Raw genomic sequence first — 18,194 nt, 5'->3', positions numbered from 1 at the left:
AGATAATTATTTTTACACCATTCTTTAAGCTGTTTGTTTGCTGCCTGACACAGCGTATTCAAGAACCATATAGTATATGGGACAATCAACAATCAACGTCAGTAAAAAATAAAAAAAGCCAAAACCCAACAATCCTCATTCTTCTGAAGCTGACAATTGCTTGTGGGTACTTGTGGGAAGGAGGGAGCTTTGCAGGTGTTCTATGAGCAGTGTCCAGAATGAAGCCCCAGCTCTGGCAGGAGCAGTCCCAGGATGAACTGTCAGGATCCAGCCCTGTGTGACAATGCCAGCAGCACATGGCACTTCAGCATGAGCCCAGAAAATATGTGCAAGGTTCACTGCCACCTGCAAGCTTTGCCATAGAGCTCAGTGGCAAATTCTCTCCTGCTTCAGTCACCTCAGTGGGATGCTCCTATGGACTTTGCTGCCTGTGAGCCAGAGAAGCAGACAGGGAGGGATCAAGCTGTGGTTTCCCCAGACAGAACTTTGCAGCCCCTGTGCTAATTTTGGACCCTAGGTTTGTGAGCAGGCTTCAGAGAACTGAAGACATCCAGAAAACCCCACAACTTTGGTGGTTTGCTTTTCCTCCTGGCCGGGTTATGTTTTAGTTTGGAGGAATGGCCTGACTTGGGGTGAGCACACAGAAGCTACCCTGGCATAAGTGGAACAAGATTAATATGATGAAGGGGATAGTGGGTGCAAAAATATCCACGTAGGTTTTTCCCATCTGAACTCCACCCTCTGCAACCACAGGCTGAGGTTTTTAGCCTGGTCAGTGAAACCTTGTGATGATCATGCTGGTGCTGGATAGCCCCTCAAGGGTGTTTCAGCAGTTAGAGGAGCTTTTGTGTTACTGTGCCTAAGGCAACTGATAGATTTCAGGGACGGCAGAGTTGTTGAGCTTTTCCCTTTTGGTAGGAAACTTAAAATGCTTGTACTGGCTTCCTGATGCTCTGTTATCTAGAGGAGTGGCAGATTTGGACCACATTCCCAGTCAGGGCTTTTCCATGTGTGTGAGTCATGTGTGGCTTCTGAAGGCTGCTACACTGCTCTGCTCAGGAGTGCACAAGGTATTTTTAGGTTGGTTCACATGTCTGATGGGTACTGAGTGGGTAAGGAGGTGTGGGATGGAGGATGGAGCTTTCCATGACGATTTGGTATCAGTGGATGAAGAGGGATCCCGTGCAGAGAGAGGAGGATGAGTTGGTGGTCCATGCATGGCTCTGAGCAAGGGGCATTTCCAGACAGCTGGGGGCTGGATTTTGCTCTCTGAAAGATCTCAAATGTCTAAAGTAAGATCTCCGATTAGCACTGAATTATTTATTGAATAATTTCTTTAGGCAAGGGACCAATATGCTGCAGATATTTTAGATACTTTAAATACTTCTATTTACACGTGGTTTCTGGTCTCTTTCAGGACACTGAGCTCCTTGTTAGCATTTTTCTGTTTTTAGTGGATGCTTGCAATGATCTTGCATTTTGCAAATACATTTCCCAGCAGTGCAGAGCAGGAGGGAGCAGAGGCCAGTGCTGCTCCTATGGTTGCTTGGAGATTCCCATCCTTTGTCTGTGCCCTGCCTTTGGGGTTGGGGTTGTCAGGAAGGTGGATGGAAGCTGGAGCGTCAGCAAAGCGCCTGAGCCCAGTGCAGTGGTCTGCCATTAGCTCTGTTCCCTGGAACCATGGGGAAATGTGATACCATGGTCACACCCAGGCTGTTCATGAACCAGCTACTTATGTTTTTTTAAGGAGTGAGATATTTCTACAGTCATGCTAGGAGCACATGGTTATTATGCAATTAGTGCTGTTAATCATCATTCACTCAGACTGGGGGGAAATTCTACATTTTATATATATTTTACATATATGCACATGCACACACAAGCATTTACATCCATGCATGTAGCTATGCAATTACATGTGTGTAAATACCATATAAAAATGGGACCCAGTACTTTAGCAGCCTTTTCCCTGAGACGTTTTTTTTCTGTTCTGAGTGAAACTGCCTGTCTCTCCTTAAAAAATAATACACCACTCAGCCAAGTTTATATCACAGCCCCAGCTATATGCTGAACTTGTCTCTTTCATCCATCCCTGTGCTCTACTCACTCACCCACCCACTCACCAGAGAACACAGGAAAGCAAGGCTGGCCTCCTTGCCATGAAGTTTATTTGCCTTATTCTTCTCCCGCAGATCCAAGGCTTGACCTGGATGCAAAGCCTTTTTCCACTGTGGATAACTCTGCCTTGCTGAATGGGAGGGAGGGCATTGGGAGAGGGTGAGTGGGGAGGCAGGGGCATGGGGACAGTCCCTGGTGGCATTGCTGCAGCCCCATGTCTGCTCCCATGCCCCAGACCCTGAGTTTGGGGTGCACCAAGCCCCCAGCTGGCTCTGCCATCACAAAAGCAATTCGAGCTAAAGAGGCTTAGGTACTATTGAAACTCTGTTTTTTAATAGTCATGTTGGCAAAAGGCCAGTTTCACAGATTGGATGGGTCTGATTCTCAAAGGAAAGCGAGAAAGATATTCTTTGTTAATATAAATAGAATATGAAAGTTATAAACTGCTTTTATAACATTTCTTGATTGTGGGATGCTTCTCTAGTGTCTGCTCCTCAGAGAAGTGCCACAGCCTCCCAGGCACCATGTGCCTGTCCTCCCTTGTTTGCTATTCATTGCCTCTTACACTTATGTTGCCTGAGCACTGGCATAATAATCCAAAAAAATTAATTTGATCCCTAAACCATTTCCTTTTTTTCCCACCCTCTTTTTATTTTTTTCCCCTTCCCAGTTATAACTCATTGAGTTATAGTGGAACCACAGTCAATGAGGCCAAATGCCTTGGATTTGAGTCCTGTATTATTATTTGGCCCTGAAAAGAACTGTGTGATCTAAGTAAAATGTAGTAATTGTGGTTGTGCACTGCAGAGGCAATTATTTTGCTCAGTGAGTAAAATTAAGCACCTGTAAGAGTTCAATTTGGTCTGGTTTTGGTAGGTAGAGGGTATGTTTTTTTAATGGAAAACACAGTTTTTATGAAAATGTGCTGTCCCAAAAATCAAAGCAGTGATGCATCATGTGGAGGCTGTGGGAGATGGCTTAGGGTGATGTGTCTGAAGGTGAGAGACATTAAATGGAGAAAAGGGCTATAGTGAGATAGGTCACTTTAGTGGAGCAAAAGCAGGTATCATTTCAGAAAGTTTTAGGTAGTATTAGCCTTGGCTAGATCAATAATCCTAGTAATTGCTGGATCCCATGTGAATCAAGGCTGATTAACCCTTGCAGAGTACAGAGGGTCCCTGTACACACATCCAAATAAGTGTGGTGGGTCAGGGCTGTGAGGTCACCCTGGCCCAGGCTGCTCTGGAAGGATGCAGGATGAACAGTGAAATGTTCTGTGTCACTGTTGTGGTGATGTGTTTATACCACAATTCCATGTGTGGGACAGAAGCTCTAAGGTGTCCTGCATTTGGCCCAAGTATTGCTGCTTCATTTTGGGGCTACTTACTGGATTTCCACACAGCGATTCTTTCACAGTTTCAGATACTTCTGGTGTTCCTATTTTCCCCTTTATGTTTATCACACCCTTTACTCTTTCTCAAGCAGTTTGCAAGCTTGCAGACTGCCTGGCTTCCTGTCTCACAGCAGGGAGTTGTTCTGTAAGGTTTTCAGTAGCTCCCTGTAATGCCCAACAAATACATAATGGCATTTTCTCTGTAATTAACACTGGCTTTGTCCAGCTGTAAAGTGTGGCATTACCATTTTGATAAACACTGTAGTGTAAAATCATTAAAACAGAATAAATTGACCTGATCTCAAACTGGTTGAAAATGGAAAGGTGGTGAAGTGTCATGAGTTTTCCAAATTTTCCTGTTTAAGTGAAACAAATGAGAAAAAAATCTGCAGGTTTGGATTAAACTGGGCATTGCATTTGTGGCTGAAGCACAGCACAGTCTGTGGTAGGAGTTCTCATTAGATCATTTGTTCCCATAAAATCTAGAGAAATGTGAGCCCAGGTGGCTGCAGAGTGGTCGGTGTCCCACTTCCTCACCTGGATCTAACCCAACCCACACTGGCTCCAGGATGAGAACTAAAGGCTCATCCAGCTTCTCATCCTCTGTGCCTACACAGGGAAAACTCGTGGAGCTGCAGAGCGGAGGCTGACTTGGCATCATCTCTCTGGCTTTAATTACAGCAGTGATTAGGAATTCACAGCCTGTGGTGTCCCAGGAGCTCTCTGGCCAAGCTGGAGAAGGTCAGAGGTACCTGAGCTGCATTTAATGATGCAGGGGCTTTTCCCACTGCATGCCTACATGGAGTTTGAGGAAAAAGGAAAAATAAGAATGATTGTACTCTGCAAGTAATACACAACATCCCTAAATGCCTCTGCCTGTATGGCTGTGGTAGCCTCTGTGCTTGTTTTCATAAAGATGTTAATTATTGCAACAGCTTTCTTTTAAATAAACAAGTGATTTCCAGTGATGCAGTCTGACTAATAGCTTTATGTGTCCCTAGGAATGCTGATGCTCCCTTTCCCCTTGGCAAATGGAAATTCTGTTGTTTCATGTCATAATTCGTGATATGTTCTTTCATAGTCATAATTGGAGTGTCATTCGTGATTTGAATCCCTATTGCAAAGTCCCCTGAGCCCTCTGTACAGAGCACTAGGCATGTTTTTGTTCTGCACTGGAAGGTGAGGGAGAGTGGTCCAAGTTTTGCTGGATGCCTCTTTGTGCAAATCTTTTGTCACTGACACCATTTCAAGAGAACAACTATAAATCTCAGGGTCTGGGCTCTGCAGAACTGAACATGAGAAAAGAGTTCAAAAAGCTTGTAGTGTTTCACTGGAGTGAAGTCCCTTTAAATCTGCCTGTCTTTTGATTGAGATGATTTTGATTGAGATGTTTTAGATCTTGTAAATTCTGTTTCCTCAGTGAAATGAGTTAGCAGCCAGTGCTGTAGCCAAGGACATGGATCCATGGTGTCTGCTGATGGGATATTCCAGCTTGCTCTGAGAGAAGCAGAGGGTCTGTGGGCTCTGAGCCATTGCATGTCACTGGTTCTGCTTTGGAGTTCCCCACTGCAAACAATTAATTCTCTCAGACATACTGAAAAGCTGCTTATTTGGGTTTGGTTTTGTGCTATGAAGTCTTATGTAAATGGCCTTTTTATTGGCTTGAATAAAGGGATGGTAATGGGACACTTTGCCCACTTTCCAGGATAAAATGAATCACCCGCCTCTTCACCATCCCGCTGTGGATGCAGGGGGGCAGAAGGATACAAATGCCCCAATAGGAGTTGTTCTTCCTAAGCAGGAATGGAAGGAAGGATGTGATTACATGGCCACACAGGACCAGTAAAATTTTAATTGCATTAGGCATACACCAGTAGTCTGAGACTGTTCCCACACTGGCTTATGTCACTGAACTCCATTGACTGGAGTCACAGAATCACTTCCAGCAGAAAAAGATGAAAACTAAATTGTACAAGAGAGCCATTTGTTACCAAAATAAATAAATAAGCCCTGTTCTGGGGGTGATTGCTATAGACATAGGCTGGTGAGTGACCTGGAGCCCAGTGTCACTGCTGGCTGCCCCAAGGCTGCAGGAGCCCTGCTCAGCCTGGGCCCAGACTGGGAAGTTCCCCTGTGCCAGACACCCCCAGTTCTTACCCATGGCTGTGCTCTCTTTGCACTTCTCCAGCACTTATTCCTTCCTTCCTCCAAACCACTTTTTCCCATCCTTCCTTGCATATTTTTTTCTCTTTTCTTTCCCATGGGAATAATTTAGAAATCTGGTGATGTGAAATGCCATTTGGAATAAATGGAAATGTCAGCATTTCTATGTGCCACATGCACAGGTGCTGTGCTCTGCTCACTGGCACCCAGGGCTGCTTGCTTGTGGGGAACATGAACTACAGCAGGCTGGTAGATCCCCCCTGGGCAACAGAAATGGGGCCAAGAGGTAGCAGGAATGGGGCACAAAGGTAACAGAAAGGTGGAGAAATGGTGTGGAGAGCATTCTGCTGCTGATCCTGGGTGACAGCAGCAGCTGATTGCTGTGCACTCTGGAGTGCAATGCTGCCTTGCTGATGAGTAACCCAGCCCAAATGTGCTGGGTTTAAATTACTATTATTTATTTTCCTGATTACATGAGAAATGTACTCCCAGAGCACGTGACCATGAGGTGTTCACCTGTTTGTCTTGACTTATCAGAGGAGGCTGTGATCCAGGCACCCCTGACCCCTCTTTCCGTAGGTATAGGGAGAGAGTGAGGCAGTTCTCTCTGATCATCCCAAACACACCTGGGCCCCTTTCCTGGCCACCATCCCAGGGCAGGTTGGCTGCTTGGAGCAGATCAAGTATGGATTCATCATTGATCACTTTGGGATGCAAACCCCAGGATTAACTATTGCAAAAGGCAAGTTGGGTGAACTCTGCTGTGCCAAAATTGAATGTGAACAGAAATTGCAGCCCTGACTCTCATGATCCTTTTGTTGATGCTATGAGCTCTAGATGCCCATGGATGCCATTGACCCAGATAGATGTAAAGGCCTGATCCTGCTTCCCCCCAGGCAATCCCTGAGAGCAGGGCAGAAGCAGGACAGAAGCATATGGCTGTAGCCAAGCGTCCGCCCATGGCAGTGCTGTTCCCACAGGCACCTTCCCAGCTTTCCACTTTCAACTTAACTGCATGGATGGATACAAAACAGCACTTCCAGGCTGCTGTTGAGGAAGTAATTCCCAAGATTTGAGTGTAACCAGCTGTCTTGGGTTACAATACAATGCAAGATGCAACCAGAAGTATGTATTCTATTGCCATCTGTTAAAACCAGCTGTGGCAGTGTTCTTTATCTCTTCCATGACCTATGCTCCCTCCAGGGGGATATTTGCTGTTAGTGGGACATTGTCTCACTGCACAACTGATAAAATTATAACATCCCATTGGGAGATGCTCCACCCAGGGGGAGGAGCCCAGTATTCCTACCTGGATATAATCAAAGAACACCACAGGCAGCCTTTCTCCAATGGATTCCCAGAGGAAAGACCAGACCCATCTACACCACTGGACCTTCAGTGGAAAACTACACCCTTCTACAGGATCACTGCTGCAACAGAACCACATCTGTCACTCCAGGAGGACTGCAGCCACCATTTAACTGGACTGCTACCAACACCCTGACCAACAGGGTGTCAGGCTGTATTCTGTCTGTTAGTGGAGTTTTTTTGCATTTGCATTTTTATTTTAATTTTCCTAGTTAAGAACTGTTATTCCCGTATCTTTGTCTGAGAGCCCCTTGATTTCAAGATTATAATTCGGGATGGAGGTGTGTGTTATATTTTTTCCATTTCAAGGGAGGTTTCTGCCTTCCTTAGCTGACACCTGTCTTTTCAAACCAAGATATCAGCAAACTGGGTGGCTGCTTTTGATGGGATAGGCTGTTTCTGGGAGCAGACAGTCTTAACAGGGACTTGCTGAAATGCTTTTGCACAAATTGGCAACTCATCAGTAAATTAATAGCTCCCTTGCTAAGCTCTCCCAATTTTTGTAGTAAAAGTATGTTTGTCAGGCTGCTTTTCATAGTCTGCTGTTGAGAAATATTGAGGGGAAAAATCAGTATTCTCTCAGTTCATAGAATCATTTTGTCCCACAATGATTTGGTTTGAAAGGGACCCTGTCCAGTTCTGATTGCCCTGCCATGACCAGGGATTCCTTATTATACCAGCTTCCTCCAAGCTCCATCCAGCCTGTCACTGAACACTTCCAGGGATGGGGCATCCACAGCTTCTCTGGGAAACCTGTGCCAGTATTTCACCACTGTCACAGTTCATCCTAGCATCGTTGTAGTCACATAGTATTTTATCAATGTGGAGATTTCTGAAAAGATGCTCAGATCTCAGGAGAAAATGATCTCCTGTGTGGGTAATTCCCAGTAACATAATCTGGATGTGATTATTGGAGGGATTCAACCATTCTTAAAGAGGCTGGTTGTGGTCACAGAGGATTTGCAGTCTGGAATTCTCTGGGAGCAGAGGAGACTGTGGGATGTTGGGTCAGCATCAGGGAGCAGCCTGGCGTTTGGGCCAGAGCTCTCAGGGGGAGACGGATGACCCTGATCATGGGCTCTGTGTCACTGTCCCCTTGCTGGTGCCTTCATCATTTCATAACCCAAAAGTCAATGAGGTTAATTGTTTGTTATGTTGTTTGTTTTTTTTCCCTTCTGCAAACTTACAATCCTTCTCCAGAGTCTTGTGCAAGGGGTGCCCCCCTGTTCACCACCCAGCCTGTGCCAGCCCCAATGATCACTTGGTACAAACATAGGAGAAAGCTACTAGGGGATAGTCCTGACCCTCAGGACTTCAGGATAGTGCAGCCCAGATGCTGTTTCCAGCAGGAAAAAAGCAACTTTGTGTTAGTGGTGCTGTTGTGTGTGAAGTGGTGACCCCCTCATGGAAGTGAAGCTATGTAGCTCCACAAGCTGGAGTAAGGCCAGAGGGCAAGAGGGAAGGGGCTGCCTGGGCTCATGTGGCTGAAAAACTTTTTTAAGACTTTGACTCTTGTAAAGCCATAAATAGAGCTGTGGGAAACCTTAACTGTTTGGATTCCCTCTGGGCAGCACCTGCTTGGCTCATCCTTCAGAGGGCTGGCTGATACTGGAGACTCCCCAGTGTGGAGCTGATATGGGGCTGTCACTGTAAACAGGAGTTATTTAAAATGCTTCTTGTGTATTCAAAACCCAAACATGAGTCCCCTGAGGGCAGCCTGACCTCTCAGTCTGGAGCAGTGAGCCACCTGCCTGGCTCCTTATCTCTGGTGCTGTTTCTGTATGTGCAAAAGGGAAAAGCAAGGCAACCTGCTGCAGCAGTCTGGATTGATGCCTGATCCACAGTGTGACCTTGCCTTTCCCAGAAGCAGCTCCCACTCTTTGAGCCCAGCACAACTGGCTGTGCATTCCTGCTCAGGGAAGGCAGAGAAAGCTCCTAGCAGCCCTGAGGGGTCATAGCTGGATCCCAAAGCTTGTCCCAGCATCTCTCAGTCCAGATAACTGCAGCTGCATCACCTCCTGTACATTGGTACTTGGTTGTGCTTAGGGAGTGAGCTTTTGCTCACCCTGCTACAGATGCTTCCTCCTTTCTTCTATCTCTTCCACAGATGGTGTTTTTCTCTGTTTTATATTATTATATATATGTATGTGTATTATATTATTAAGGTGGCTATTGGCAGGCAGCCCCAGGACTCAGCAGAGCAGGGTGTCTGCAATGGCTGATGAGGCAAAGCATGTTCTCCCCTCCCCAGAGGTCCGTGCTGCCTCTGCCCATCCGCAGCCTGACCTCACCAGACCTGACCCATCCTTCTGGCTCTTGCAGAGTTTGCCGTTTCACTGGTGGAGAAGATGCAGGCTCAGGAAATCCTGCGGAGCCTGCGGCTCCCCGAGTTCGATGACCTCAGCCAGTTCTTCCGCAACCTGCCGGCCACAGCGCTGGTGGGCATCGGTGCCTTTGCAGCTGTCGTCGCCTACTGGTTTGCCAGCCGGCCCAGGGCTGTGAAGCCACCCTGTGACCTGCACATGCAGTCAGAAGAAGTTGAGGTGAGGCCACGGCAACCCCCGCTGGCTTTCTCCAAGATTTGCATGCCTGGAAGTCATAGAATGGTTTGGGTTTCAAGGGAACTTAAAGATCATCTCATTCCAACCTCCTGCTATGGGCACTAAACTGCGCTGCTCCGAGCCCCTTCCAGCCTGTCCTTTAACACTTGCAGGCATGGGGCAGCCACAGCTTCTCTGAGTAACTTGTGCCAGCGCCCTACCACCCTCACCAGGGAGAATTTCTTCCTAGTATCTAATTTAAACCTACTTTATTGCAGTGTAAAGCCACTACCTCTTGTTCTGTCACTATGTGCCCTTGTAAAAAGTCCCTTTCCAGCTCTCTTGTAGGCCCCCTTCATTAAGGTCTTCCTGGAGCCTTTTCTTCAGGCTGATCAACCCCAACTGTCTCAACATTTCCTCATAGGGTAGGTGTCCCATCCCTCTAATCACCTTCATGGCCCCCTCTGGACTTGTTTCTACAAATCTATGTCCACAGGGGATGCCAGGAAGGCTTTCTTTTGTTGTTTTGGAAGTTTCCCACCTCATCCTGAAGTCAACCATGTAATGCACTGTGCCGTGGATCACTTCACCCCTTAATTTATTTTTTTCTGTAAACTAAAAAACTAGAATAGAGCATGTTATTCTCTTAGATTTTCAGTAAAATTTTGGTCATCACTTTGCTTAACCATCCATGGCCAAAAATTAGAGGCACTGCCATTGCATGGGAGAAACAATGGAAAGGCAACAGCTGATGAGAACAGATCACCCAGCACTCTTCATGTGTGCCCATTGCTGAGTTTGGGGCTGCAAACTTGGTAGTAGTAAGAAAAAGTAAACCTTAGGTAAGCATTTACTTAGGTAATTAGAGGCTGAGGAGTTGCCTTAATTGTTATGCTTGCAAAAGGCTCTAATGATGCCATTCTGTTTTAAAGAACAAAAATATTTCTGAATATTGTCTCTGCTTATTTTAATATCTGAAAGTGGGATGAGAATTTTTAAAGCCTTTTGTGATGGTCCCTCTAAAACATCATTGTCTTTAATTCCAACAGCTTTTTAAAAGGGTGTGAGTAATTAACATTTTTCAAGATGGTTTTTCCCTGTGGTTAGGGCTTTAGTTAGGCTGTTTTTTCCAGTGCAGTCCTGGTTTGGTCAGTCTCACCCTGGATGCCCACACCTAAAACACCTCTGCTGAGCTCATGGCACTGGGGGCTGGCCTGTGCCTTAGTCTGTCCTTCATGTTGGCCTGGATGTCCTTGTGGAGGTGCTAGTCCTGGAGACCTGTGGTGCCCAGAGCAGCTGCTTCCCCCAGCACATCCCCAGTCCATTACTTCGAGACCCATAATTCCTTATTAAATTCCCTAGGGAAATATCAATGATCTCAGTGACAATGAGCTGGATCAAATGCTCCTCTATGACTGTGTCCCTGAGGTGCTGAGGTCAATGTTCCCCCTCTCACATCCCTTTGTGTCTTTGGGCAGGTGGTGGTCACAGAATACCTGCTGGTATTTGGGGAGTGTGCTGCTTTGTGGTGGGGGTTTCCCCATCTCCCAGCCCTTGAACAGTGCTGATGGCTGTGTCATCTCAGTCACCTCATTTCACACAGGGCCTGGCTGGGGCACGCCGCTCAGTGATTGGGGACAGCCCGCAGCTGCTGACGCACTACTACGATGATGCCAGGACCATGTATGAGGTCTTCAGGAGGGGATTCAACATCTCTGGTGAGAACACAGTGGTGAGAAGGCCTAGGATCAGAAGTTAGGAGAGGTGGGGACCAGGCCATGCAGATGTTCTTACCCCACAGTCAATGATATTGTCACAAAGCTCTCACACACTTGAGAGACATTGTTTCCCACTCCAAATAGCCATGATGACTCTTCCCTGCTCTATCTTAATTATTTCTGTGTCTGCTGTTTATGGTGTCCTGCCTCATTGGATACAATAGTGTCATGGTCAGATTATTCTTTTTGGTACCATAAAAACCCCCAATGAAACTGCACATATTCTTCCCCACAAGATGGGTAAATAAAGGACATGGTAGGTGTATGGAGGAATGGATTTCTGCAAGTAGGTACCATTAGCAAATTATTCAAACTTTTCAAATTTTCATCTGGTCATGCACAGCTGCATGTTGTTTTACCTTCCTCCAGAGTAGGCTGGACTAAATATAGTAGTTTTCACCTTTTTAAATCAAAAGGCAGTGTAAGTAGTGGGAGCTGATGTTTGGGATGAGTGCTATTATTTCAGACACTAATGCTCATGTCACCTTCTGAGAAGTGTCTTTTAATGAGGCTGTTTGGGGCAAACAGCTATCAGTTGGGAAGACAGAAGCCTTTTTGGGGGATCACAGCAGCTCCCATCAGATGCACTTGTGTGTGTAATTTGCTGGAGATTGCTGTGAGAACCAACCCAATAACTATGGATTTACTCCTGGAGGGCTCTCCCACATTATGGCCCCATGTGTTAACTCCTGCCCCCCCATAACTCATTATCTCTGCTTGTGTCTTTCAGAGAATGGCCCCTGCCTGGGGTTCAGGAAGCCCAAGCAGCCCTACCAGTGGCTGTCCTACAAGGAGGTGAGCTGGAGGTGACACCCACTGTGCATTGTCTTCCCCTGCCCAGCACAAGAAGGAGTGTTGGCGTGCCTGCACGTTAGACTACGATGTTGCTCATGCACCATGTGATGCTTCCTGGTGTCCCACCTGGGCATATCCAGGTGTTAGAGGGGTGTGTCAGCTTTCAGGGGTTGGCTCCATGCCATGATCCCATTCCTGACAGCAACACTGAGGCACTCTGGAGCCATGGGGCATTGCCAACCTCATCAACTGCTAGTCAGCTAATGATGGTTCATGATAACATAGAAATTGGACTTTTAGATAGGAAATACAATAATTTGAGAGCCTCCCTGTAAGTCTTTGCTTAATTTGGTATTGTTTATATTCCCCTTTTTTTATGTATTATTTCCTCTCCAAATTCCAGGTGGCTGAAAGAGCAGAAGCTCTAGGTTCAGGCCTTTTGCAGCAGGGCTGCAAGCCATGCACAAAGCAGTTCATTGGTGTCTTTGCTCAAAACCGTCCAGAGGTGAGACTTTATGTCCAACTTGATATTGTATTAATAATGTTCCTGACCTGTCAGCTTGTTCTCAAGTTATATGTGCTCTCATGGTCCCTTCTCACCTTTATGCTTCCATGTTCTCCTGCAGTGGATCATCTCTGAGCTGGCTTGCTATACCTATTCCATGGTGGTGGTTCCCCTGTATGACACCTTAGGTCCTGGAGCCATTCGGTACATTGTCAACACAGGTAAAATCAAAACTGATGTGATCTTCTCAGTTTTGTTGCTTAGAATATGGTTCATTTTCTGCTTCTAAAAGACAGATGATCACAGAATCCTAGAATGGTTTGGGTTGGAAGGGACTCATGTGGTTCCAACTCCTCTTCATGGGCAGGGACACATTTCACTAGACCAGGTTGCTCCAAGCCTCATCCAACCTGGCCATGAACACTTCCAGGGATGGGGCATTGTAATTATACTTGTTGAGTGTCTAGAATTCATTTAAAGAGGTTCCTGACGAGCTGTGTGTCCCTGTGCTGCCCCTGTTGCATTTTCCACATGCCCAGTTGTGCATAGCCATGGATAAGGGCTGCTCTGGATGTGGGAATTCTCCATGGCCACCCACTCCTGTTCTGCTTGATATTTTACCTCCTAGACTTTTTAATCTGTGTGGGAATATTTTGAACTGAATCCCAGAATAATCATAAATGTCAGCAACATCTTTGGCATTGATTTAGGTTAGCTAAGGTTGCATTTTTTTTCATGTTTCAAGAGAAGCACGTGTTGTATGCTGAGATTTCTGGTGTAGCCTGGAGTGACTATCAGAACTGATGCAGTGTTAGCTATAAGCCTGCATTAAAAAAGATTTACTGCAAACACTTTGTTTGGCTGTTTTTCTTGCAGCTGACATTTCCACAGTCATTTGTGACAAGCCTGAAAAAGCCAGGCTACTCCTTGACCATGTGGAGAGGAGAGAAACACCAGGCCTGAGCTTTATCATCCTGATGGACCCATTTGAGAAGGAGCTGACAGAGAGAGGGAGGCGCTGTGGGGTTCGCATCCAGACCATGCAGGAGGTAGAAGTGAGTTTGCTCTCCCTCTCCTTTTACTATTTCTTGTAATATCTGTAAAAAGACAGTACAGTGTACAGAGACTTGTGAATTGAGTGCCAGGTTCAGTGTCTGGAGAGCACAAAAAACCAGCTTGTGGCTGATAATACTGATGCTGGGTGCACTTGCCTCTCAGTGTTATTCTTTGTTGATAGCAGAGCCAACATTTTAATTCTTTATCAAATACGCTATCAGCTGCTATTTAAGCATGGGAAGGGGGTTGTTATTTGCGACACTGTCCTACAATGTTACCAGTAAGTAAAACTTTACAAAAGGAAGGCCTTGTAAAATCATGGCTCAAGCCTGTTACTTTGGCTAAGTAGAAAATGATCATGGGAAAGAGACTCAGCGGAATTACGGGTAGGAAAACAAGTCATCTAACCACTGTCTGGTCACATCATGGTGTATAGTGGTTGGTTGGTCACTATGGACCCTCACCCACACTACATGTAGCCTAGAGCCTCACACTTGTTTGAAACACCCTGCATGCAGCTCAAACAACCCAAACACTACTTGAAATCCAAGGAAGGCACTGCAGTTAAGGCAAGAAACTCAGGATAGTGAAGATGACCTCAGTGCCAGCTAGGAATTTGTCTTCTTTAGCCCACACTCTCCCTTAGTGGTTTGCAGGTTATTAACAAGTGGGTTACACTGCAGGAATTAAAGTGTAAATCACTTTTGTTACTTTAATCTCTTCCAGGATTGTGGCCGTGAGAGTCGACATGTGCCTGTGGTGAGTGTTGGCATTTTGCTTTTCCCACTTACAACTGCAGCAGAAGGGACCTTAAAGCTCATCTCCTTGCAACCCCCTGTCATGGGCAGGGACACCTTCCATGGGTGTTTACTTGATCCAAGTCCTGTCCAGTCTGGCCTTGAACATTTTCAGGAATGGGACAGCCACAGCTTCTCTGGGCAACCTGTGCCAGGGCTTCACCACCCCCATAGGGAACAATGTGCAATATTAGCTTTATTCCCTCTACCTGGAACACTTAACTGAGATAGCTCATCCTGCTATTAACATGTTAATGGGACAGTAATTAAATGCCATTGTTAAGATACCCTAATTCCACTACCTTATCCTAGTGACACTAGGGGAATGTCTCTATACCCTTCACTTTCTGCTGGGGCTCCTATAGTTCAGAAGCACTGCTTGGCAGTATTTATATGGGATATTTTGGGAAAATTGCTTTGGTATTTTTCACTTGCTGCTCATATTCATAAAAAACTCTCAAAAGCAGCTTCTGATATTCAAACTTATTTAGTCATTCATGACCCAAAATATTGCATGTATGGGGTGGTGCTGAGAATACAGAGATGCTGCTGGAAATGGGAACAATCAGCAGCTTTGGAATCCTGACCCCTGTTGTGGAGTTCTTTCCAGAACTGATCTGGAAATTGATGAATTATCTCAAGTTGTCTTCATCTACAGATATAGATGGTGGCTTGGAAAATACTGTGAGATGAACACTAAAGCATGCCCTTAGTACAGCTGGAGCACAGCATAAAGGGAGGAATAGAGTCTGCATCAGCTGAAGAAACCTGGTTATATATGCTGAGGGGAATGATAGCTTTTGATGCCAGAGCAAAAATAGGTTTAGGTTTCTACAATGCCAACAGTCTCTACCACTGACACATCTTTATTTGTCTTGTGTGATTTTCCTAATCTCCTTTTGCATTTCTAGCCTCCTCGACCAGAAGATCTGTCAATTGTCTGTTTTACTAGTGGCACTACAGGTAAAAGAGGCACTTTAATCTTGAAATCTTAGAATAGCTTATGAAATTAATTATTAATCCCACCTCCATACATGTGAACTTGCTGTTATACTGATATGGAAATGATGTTTCTAGGCATTTATTCTAGGCATTTTTAATATTTAAGAATATATAGGTTCTGTATATATATGCAAATTAAAAAATAATAATAATTTATTTTTCAATTGAATTCTCTGACATACACTTTGCCAGTATGATTTTCCAGTTGTCTGAAAATCCACCTATGTGTCTGCTTCCCGTTTTGCTGTGTAGTTGTGAAGCACTTGGTTGATTGGTATTTATCTCTTGCAAATGTTTTAAAACAAAAAACCCAAAACTCTAAAACGTGGTTCCACAATTTTCCATTCTCTGTATCCTGAGCACATTGATGTCTCCAGCCTCACCAAGGTCCTTGTAACCTCTGTCTCTTCTTCTTGTGTATTGCTCGTGACACCTAGTGCTGGGGAGGTTTGGGATGAGCCTGGGCAGCCCATGGTGGTGGTACTCATGTGCTGCTGGCTTCCTTTTCTTGGAGAGAGGAGCAGCATCATTTTCCTGCCTGTTCTTAGCAGAGGCAGTGAAGATCTTGGTCTTCATCAGCTTGCAGAAATTTCCTACTCATGAGAACTCAGCCTCCGTAACATCTCCCTGAAAGCTGTATGCACAAGACATGACTGCTTGGGAAACTGCTTTTGCACTTGCCTACAGAGAAGGTCCATGCTCCAGAGACTGCTGGAGCAGCTTTTCCAGATCCACCTGTGCTCTTGGGAGAGCACATTTTCCTACACCAAAGCATCCTCAGTTTGGTCTCAGCAGAAGATGCTGGGAGCTGCTGGTGCTTCTCAGATGGTGGGTCAGGCTTGAGCACAAGGGAACACCTTCATCCTTCGCCTCCCAGAAAAGACTTGTGCTTCAGACCAGGTAGGCAACTGCTTTATCAGCTCCAAGTATAAACTAAAGATGTGTTAAAAGGGTTTGGGTATTTTACCTTTGTGCATGGTCCTTAGTTTTGAGATCTGCACTTCAGACTGCCCAGGGCAGAGCACTGAGGGGAAGGAGCCTGTGACTCTGCTTTGTTCCAACACTGGGAATTCCTAAACAGGAAAGACTGAACCCAGTGGTGGACATGAACATCAGCCATGTACAGAGTAAGCACAAAGTGACCAGGAACAAATGGGAGCAGTAGGGATACAGCACGGCACAGTGTGTTTGTGTGGATGTTCAAGTACAGAGCAATTATTGTTTCAAGTCACATTATTGTTGGTATCTTTTATTTCTAAATAAGAAATTCTGCATAGAGAAGGTTTCTTTTGATTTTCTATTTTTTTTTTTTTTTTTAATTGCAGATGCAATCACGGGCCAGTTTCTGATTTTGTGCTTTTCTTAAAAACATGCCCAGAGTTGCAGAAACAGGACAACCAGGAAATTAATTTCCCTTCTCCCATCCAAACCAGAGATTTCCAATTTTGCAAATTACCTTGAACTGAACCCTCTCATAACAATGCTTTGTGATGCATGAGCCATCCTCTGCTGCTGCAGGACTTTGCACATCGCTCTCTGCCTTATCTAGAGGTTGCATCAACACTCTGTTCTATTTCCTCACGGTGCTTTGATGTAAGAGTTTTATATAGCCCATGTAATTTTTAGTGACTAAATTTATAATTTTCTTCCAAAGGATATGTTCTCTAGGCCTTTTCCAATTCCAAAAGGCTTTAAATATTTTTGTGTGGTGCGATAAAATTCTCTGCTGTAGAATTTGTCGCCTGAAAAATTGTAGAATTAGAAAAAATTCCCCAGGAGCAGACTTTAACACTTGCTTTTCTTTGATAGGATCAGATGCCCCAATGCCTCCCCAGGGAGGAAAGGAAGGCTGAGGTTGCTGATCTTGGATGACAAGACCATCTTCCATGGTAGTGCCAAGAAGCCATCAGCACTTGGAAATGGGCCAAAGGCACATAGATATCCCCAAACTGTCAGGATACAATTTTTCATGTTGGCTACTCCAGAGAAATCAACTGTCATTCTCTCAAGGATCCACTGGTAACCAGGTGGAAAAAAATTGCTTCCCAGTGGTTTCTCCCATCCTGGCAGTGCATGTTCCTTTTTGCCAGACCTCCCCAGGGGAGGAAAGTGCTTGTATCCCAGAATGCTGTTGGATACACCATCAAATTAGTGTTGGAGCTCTTGAAAGACCCATTTGGCAATGTGAAAAATGTTTTTCTATTTTTTTAAAGGTTCTACTATTGCTTATAAGAACTGTCAAACAAGCCTGGCACCAAGATAAGGAGGAATTGACATTCCTGGGCTATTAATGGATTGCAAGGTATCCATTCTACAGAATGGACACTCACTGGGTCTGTCTTTGTGAGTAAATTAAACAAGAACAGCGTTACAGAAATGGCATTGATTTTTTAAATAGAAAAGCAGCATCCCTGCCAACCTTCTTCTCTCAAAGTGGTAATTCTGGGAAAAGGCTTATAGAAAGAGGCACCTCTTTTGCTAGGTTAACTCTTAGAACTGCTAAGGAAGGTTAAAGTTTACAGGAGTTCCCCAACCCAAAAAGCTGCAGCTGTCCCATAACAGCTTGGTTTGTTCTGGATTTCTCCTGCTGGAGGCTCTCCTGGCTCCAACACTGCTGCTCTGCTTAGACACCATTATTACTGCAGCCTATCCACTATGTTGAGCCTGTGTGAGAGGGAT

General features: G+C 45.2%; 1 protein-coding gene across 6 annotated transcripts in view; it reads left to right on the top strand.

Annotated features, from left to right (window-relative positions):
* The window catches only part of ACSL6 (acyl-CoA synthetase long chain family member 6), a 59,249-nt gene that overhangs the window by 18,168 nt on the left and 22,887 nt on the right, over positions 1 to 18,194 (top strand). For 5 of the 6 annotated variants that reach the window (XM_088063482.1, XM_088063481.1, XM_088063480.1 and 2 more), the window contains 8 exons: positions 9,365 to 9,585; positions 11,186 to 11,300; positions 12,091 to 12,155; positions 12,559 to 12,660; positions 12,782 to 12,881; positions 13,537 to 13,715; positions 14,443 to 14,475; positions 15,425 to 15,476. In XM_088063482.1, coding sequence (XP_087919608.1) covers positions 9,365 to 9,585; positions 11,186 to 11,300; positions 12,091 to 12,155; positions 12,559 to 12,660; positions 12,782 to 12,881; positions 13,537 to 13,715; positions 14,443 to 14,475; positions 15,425 to 15,476 — 867 coding nt within the window. The remainder of the gene's footprint in view (positions 1 to 9,364; positions 9,586 to 11,185; positions 11,301 to 12,090; positions 12,156 to 12,558; positions 12,661 to 12,781; positions 12,882 to 13,536; positions 13,716 to 14,442; positions 14,476 to 15,424; positions 15,477 to 18,194) is intronic. The other variant, XM_088063483.1, reaches the window with a different exon arrangement.

This window comes from Pseudopodoces humilis, chromosome 17, assembly GCF_049639895.1.
Source record: "Pseudopodoces humilis isolate 2021_Gansu_Grassland_sample_001 chromosome 17, ASM4963989v1, whole genome shotgun sequence".
In the NCBI taxonomy this organism is placed as follows: domain Eukaryota; kingdom Metazoa; phylum Chordata; class Aves; order Passeriformes; family Paridae; genus Pseudopodoces; species Pseudopodoces humilis.
This window is presented reverse-complemented; position numbering and strand designations above follow the sequence as displayed.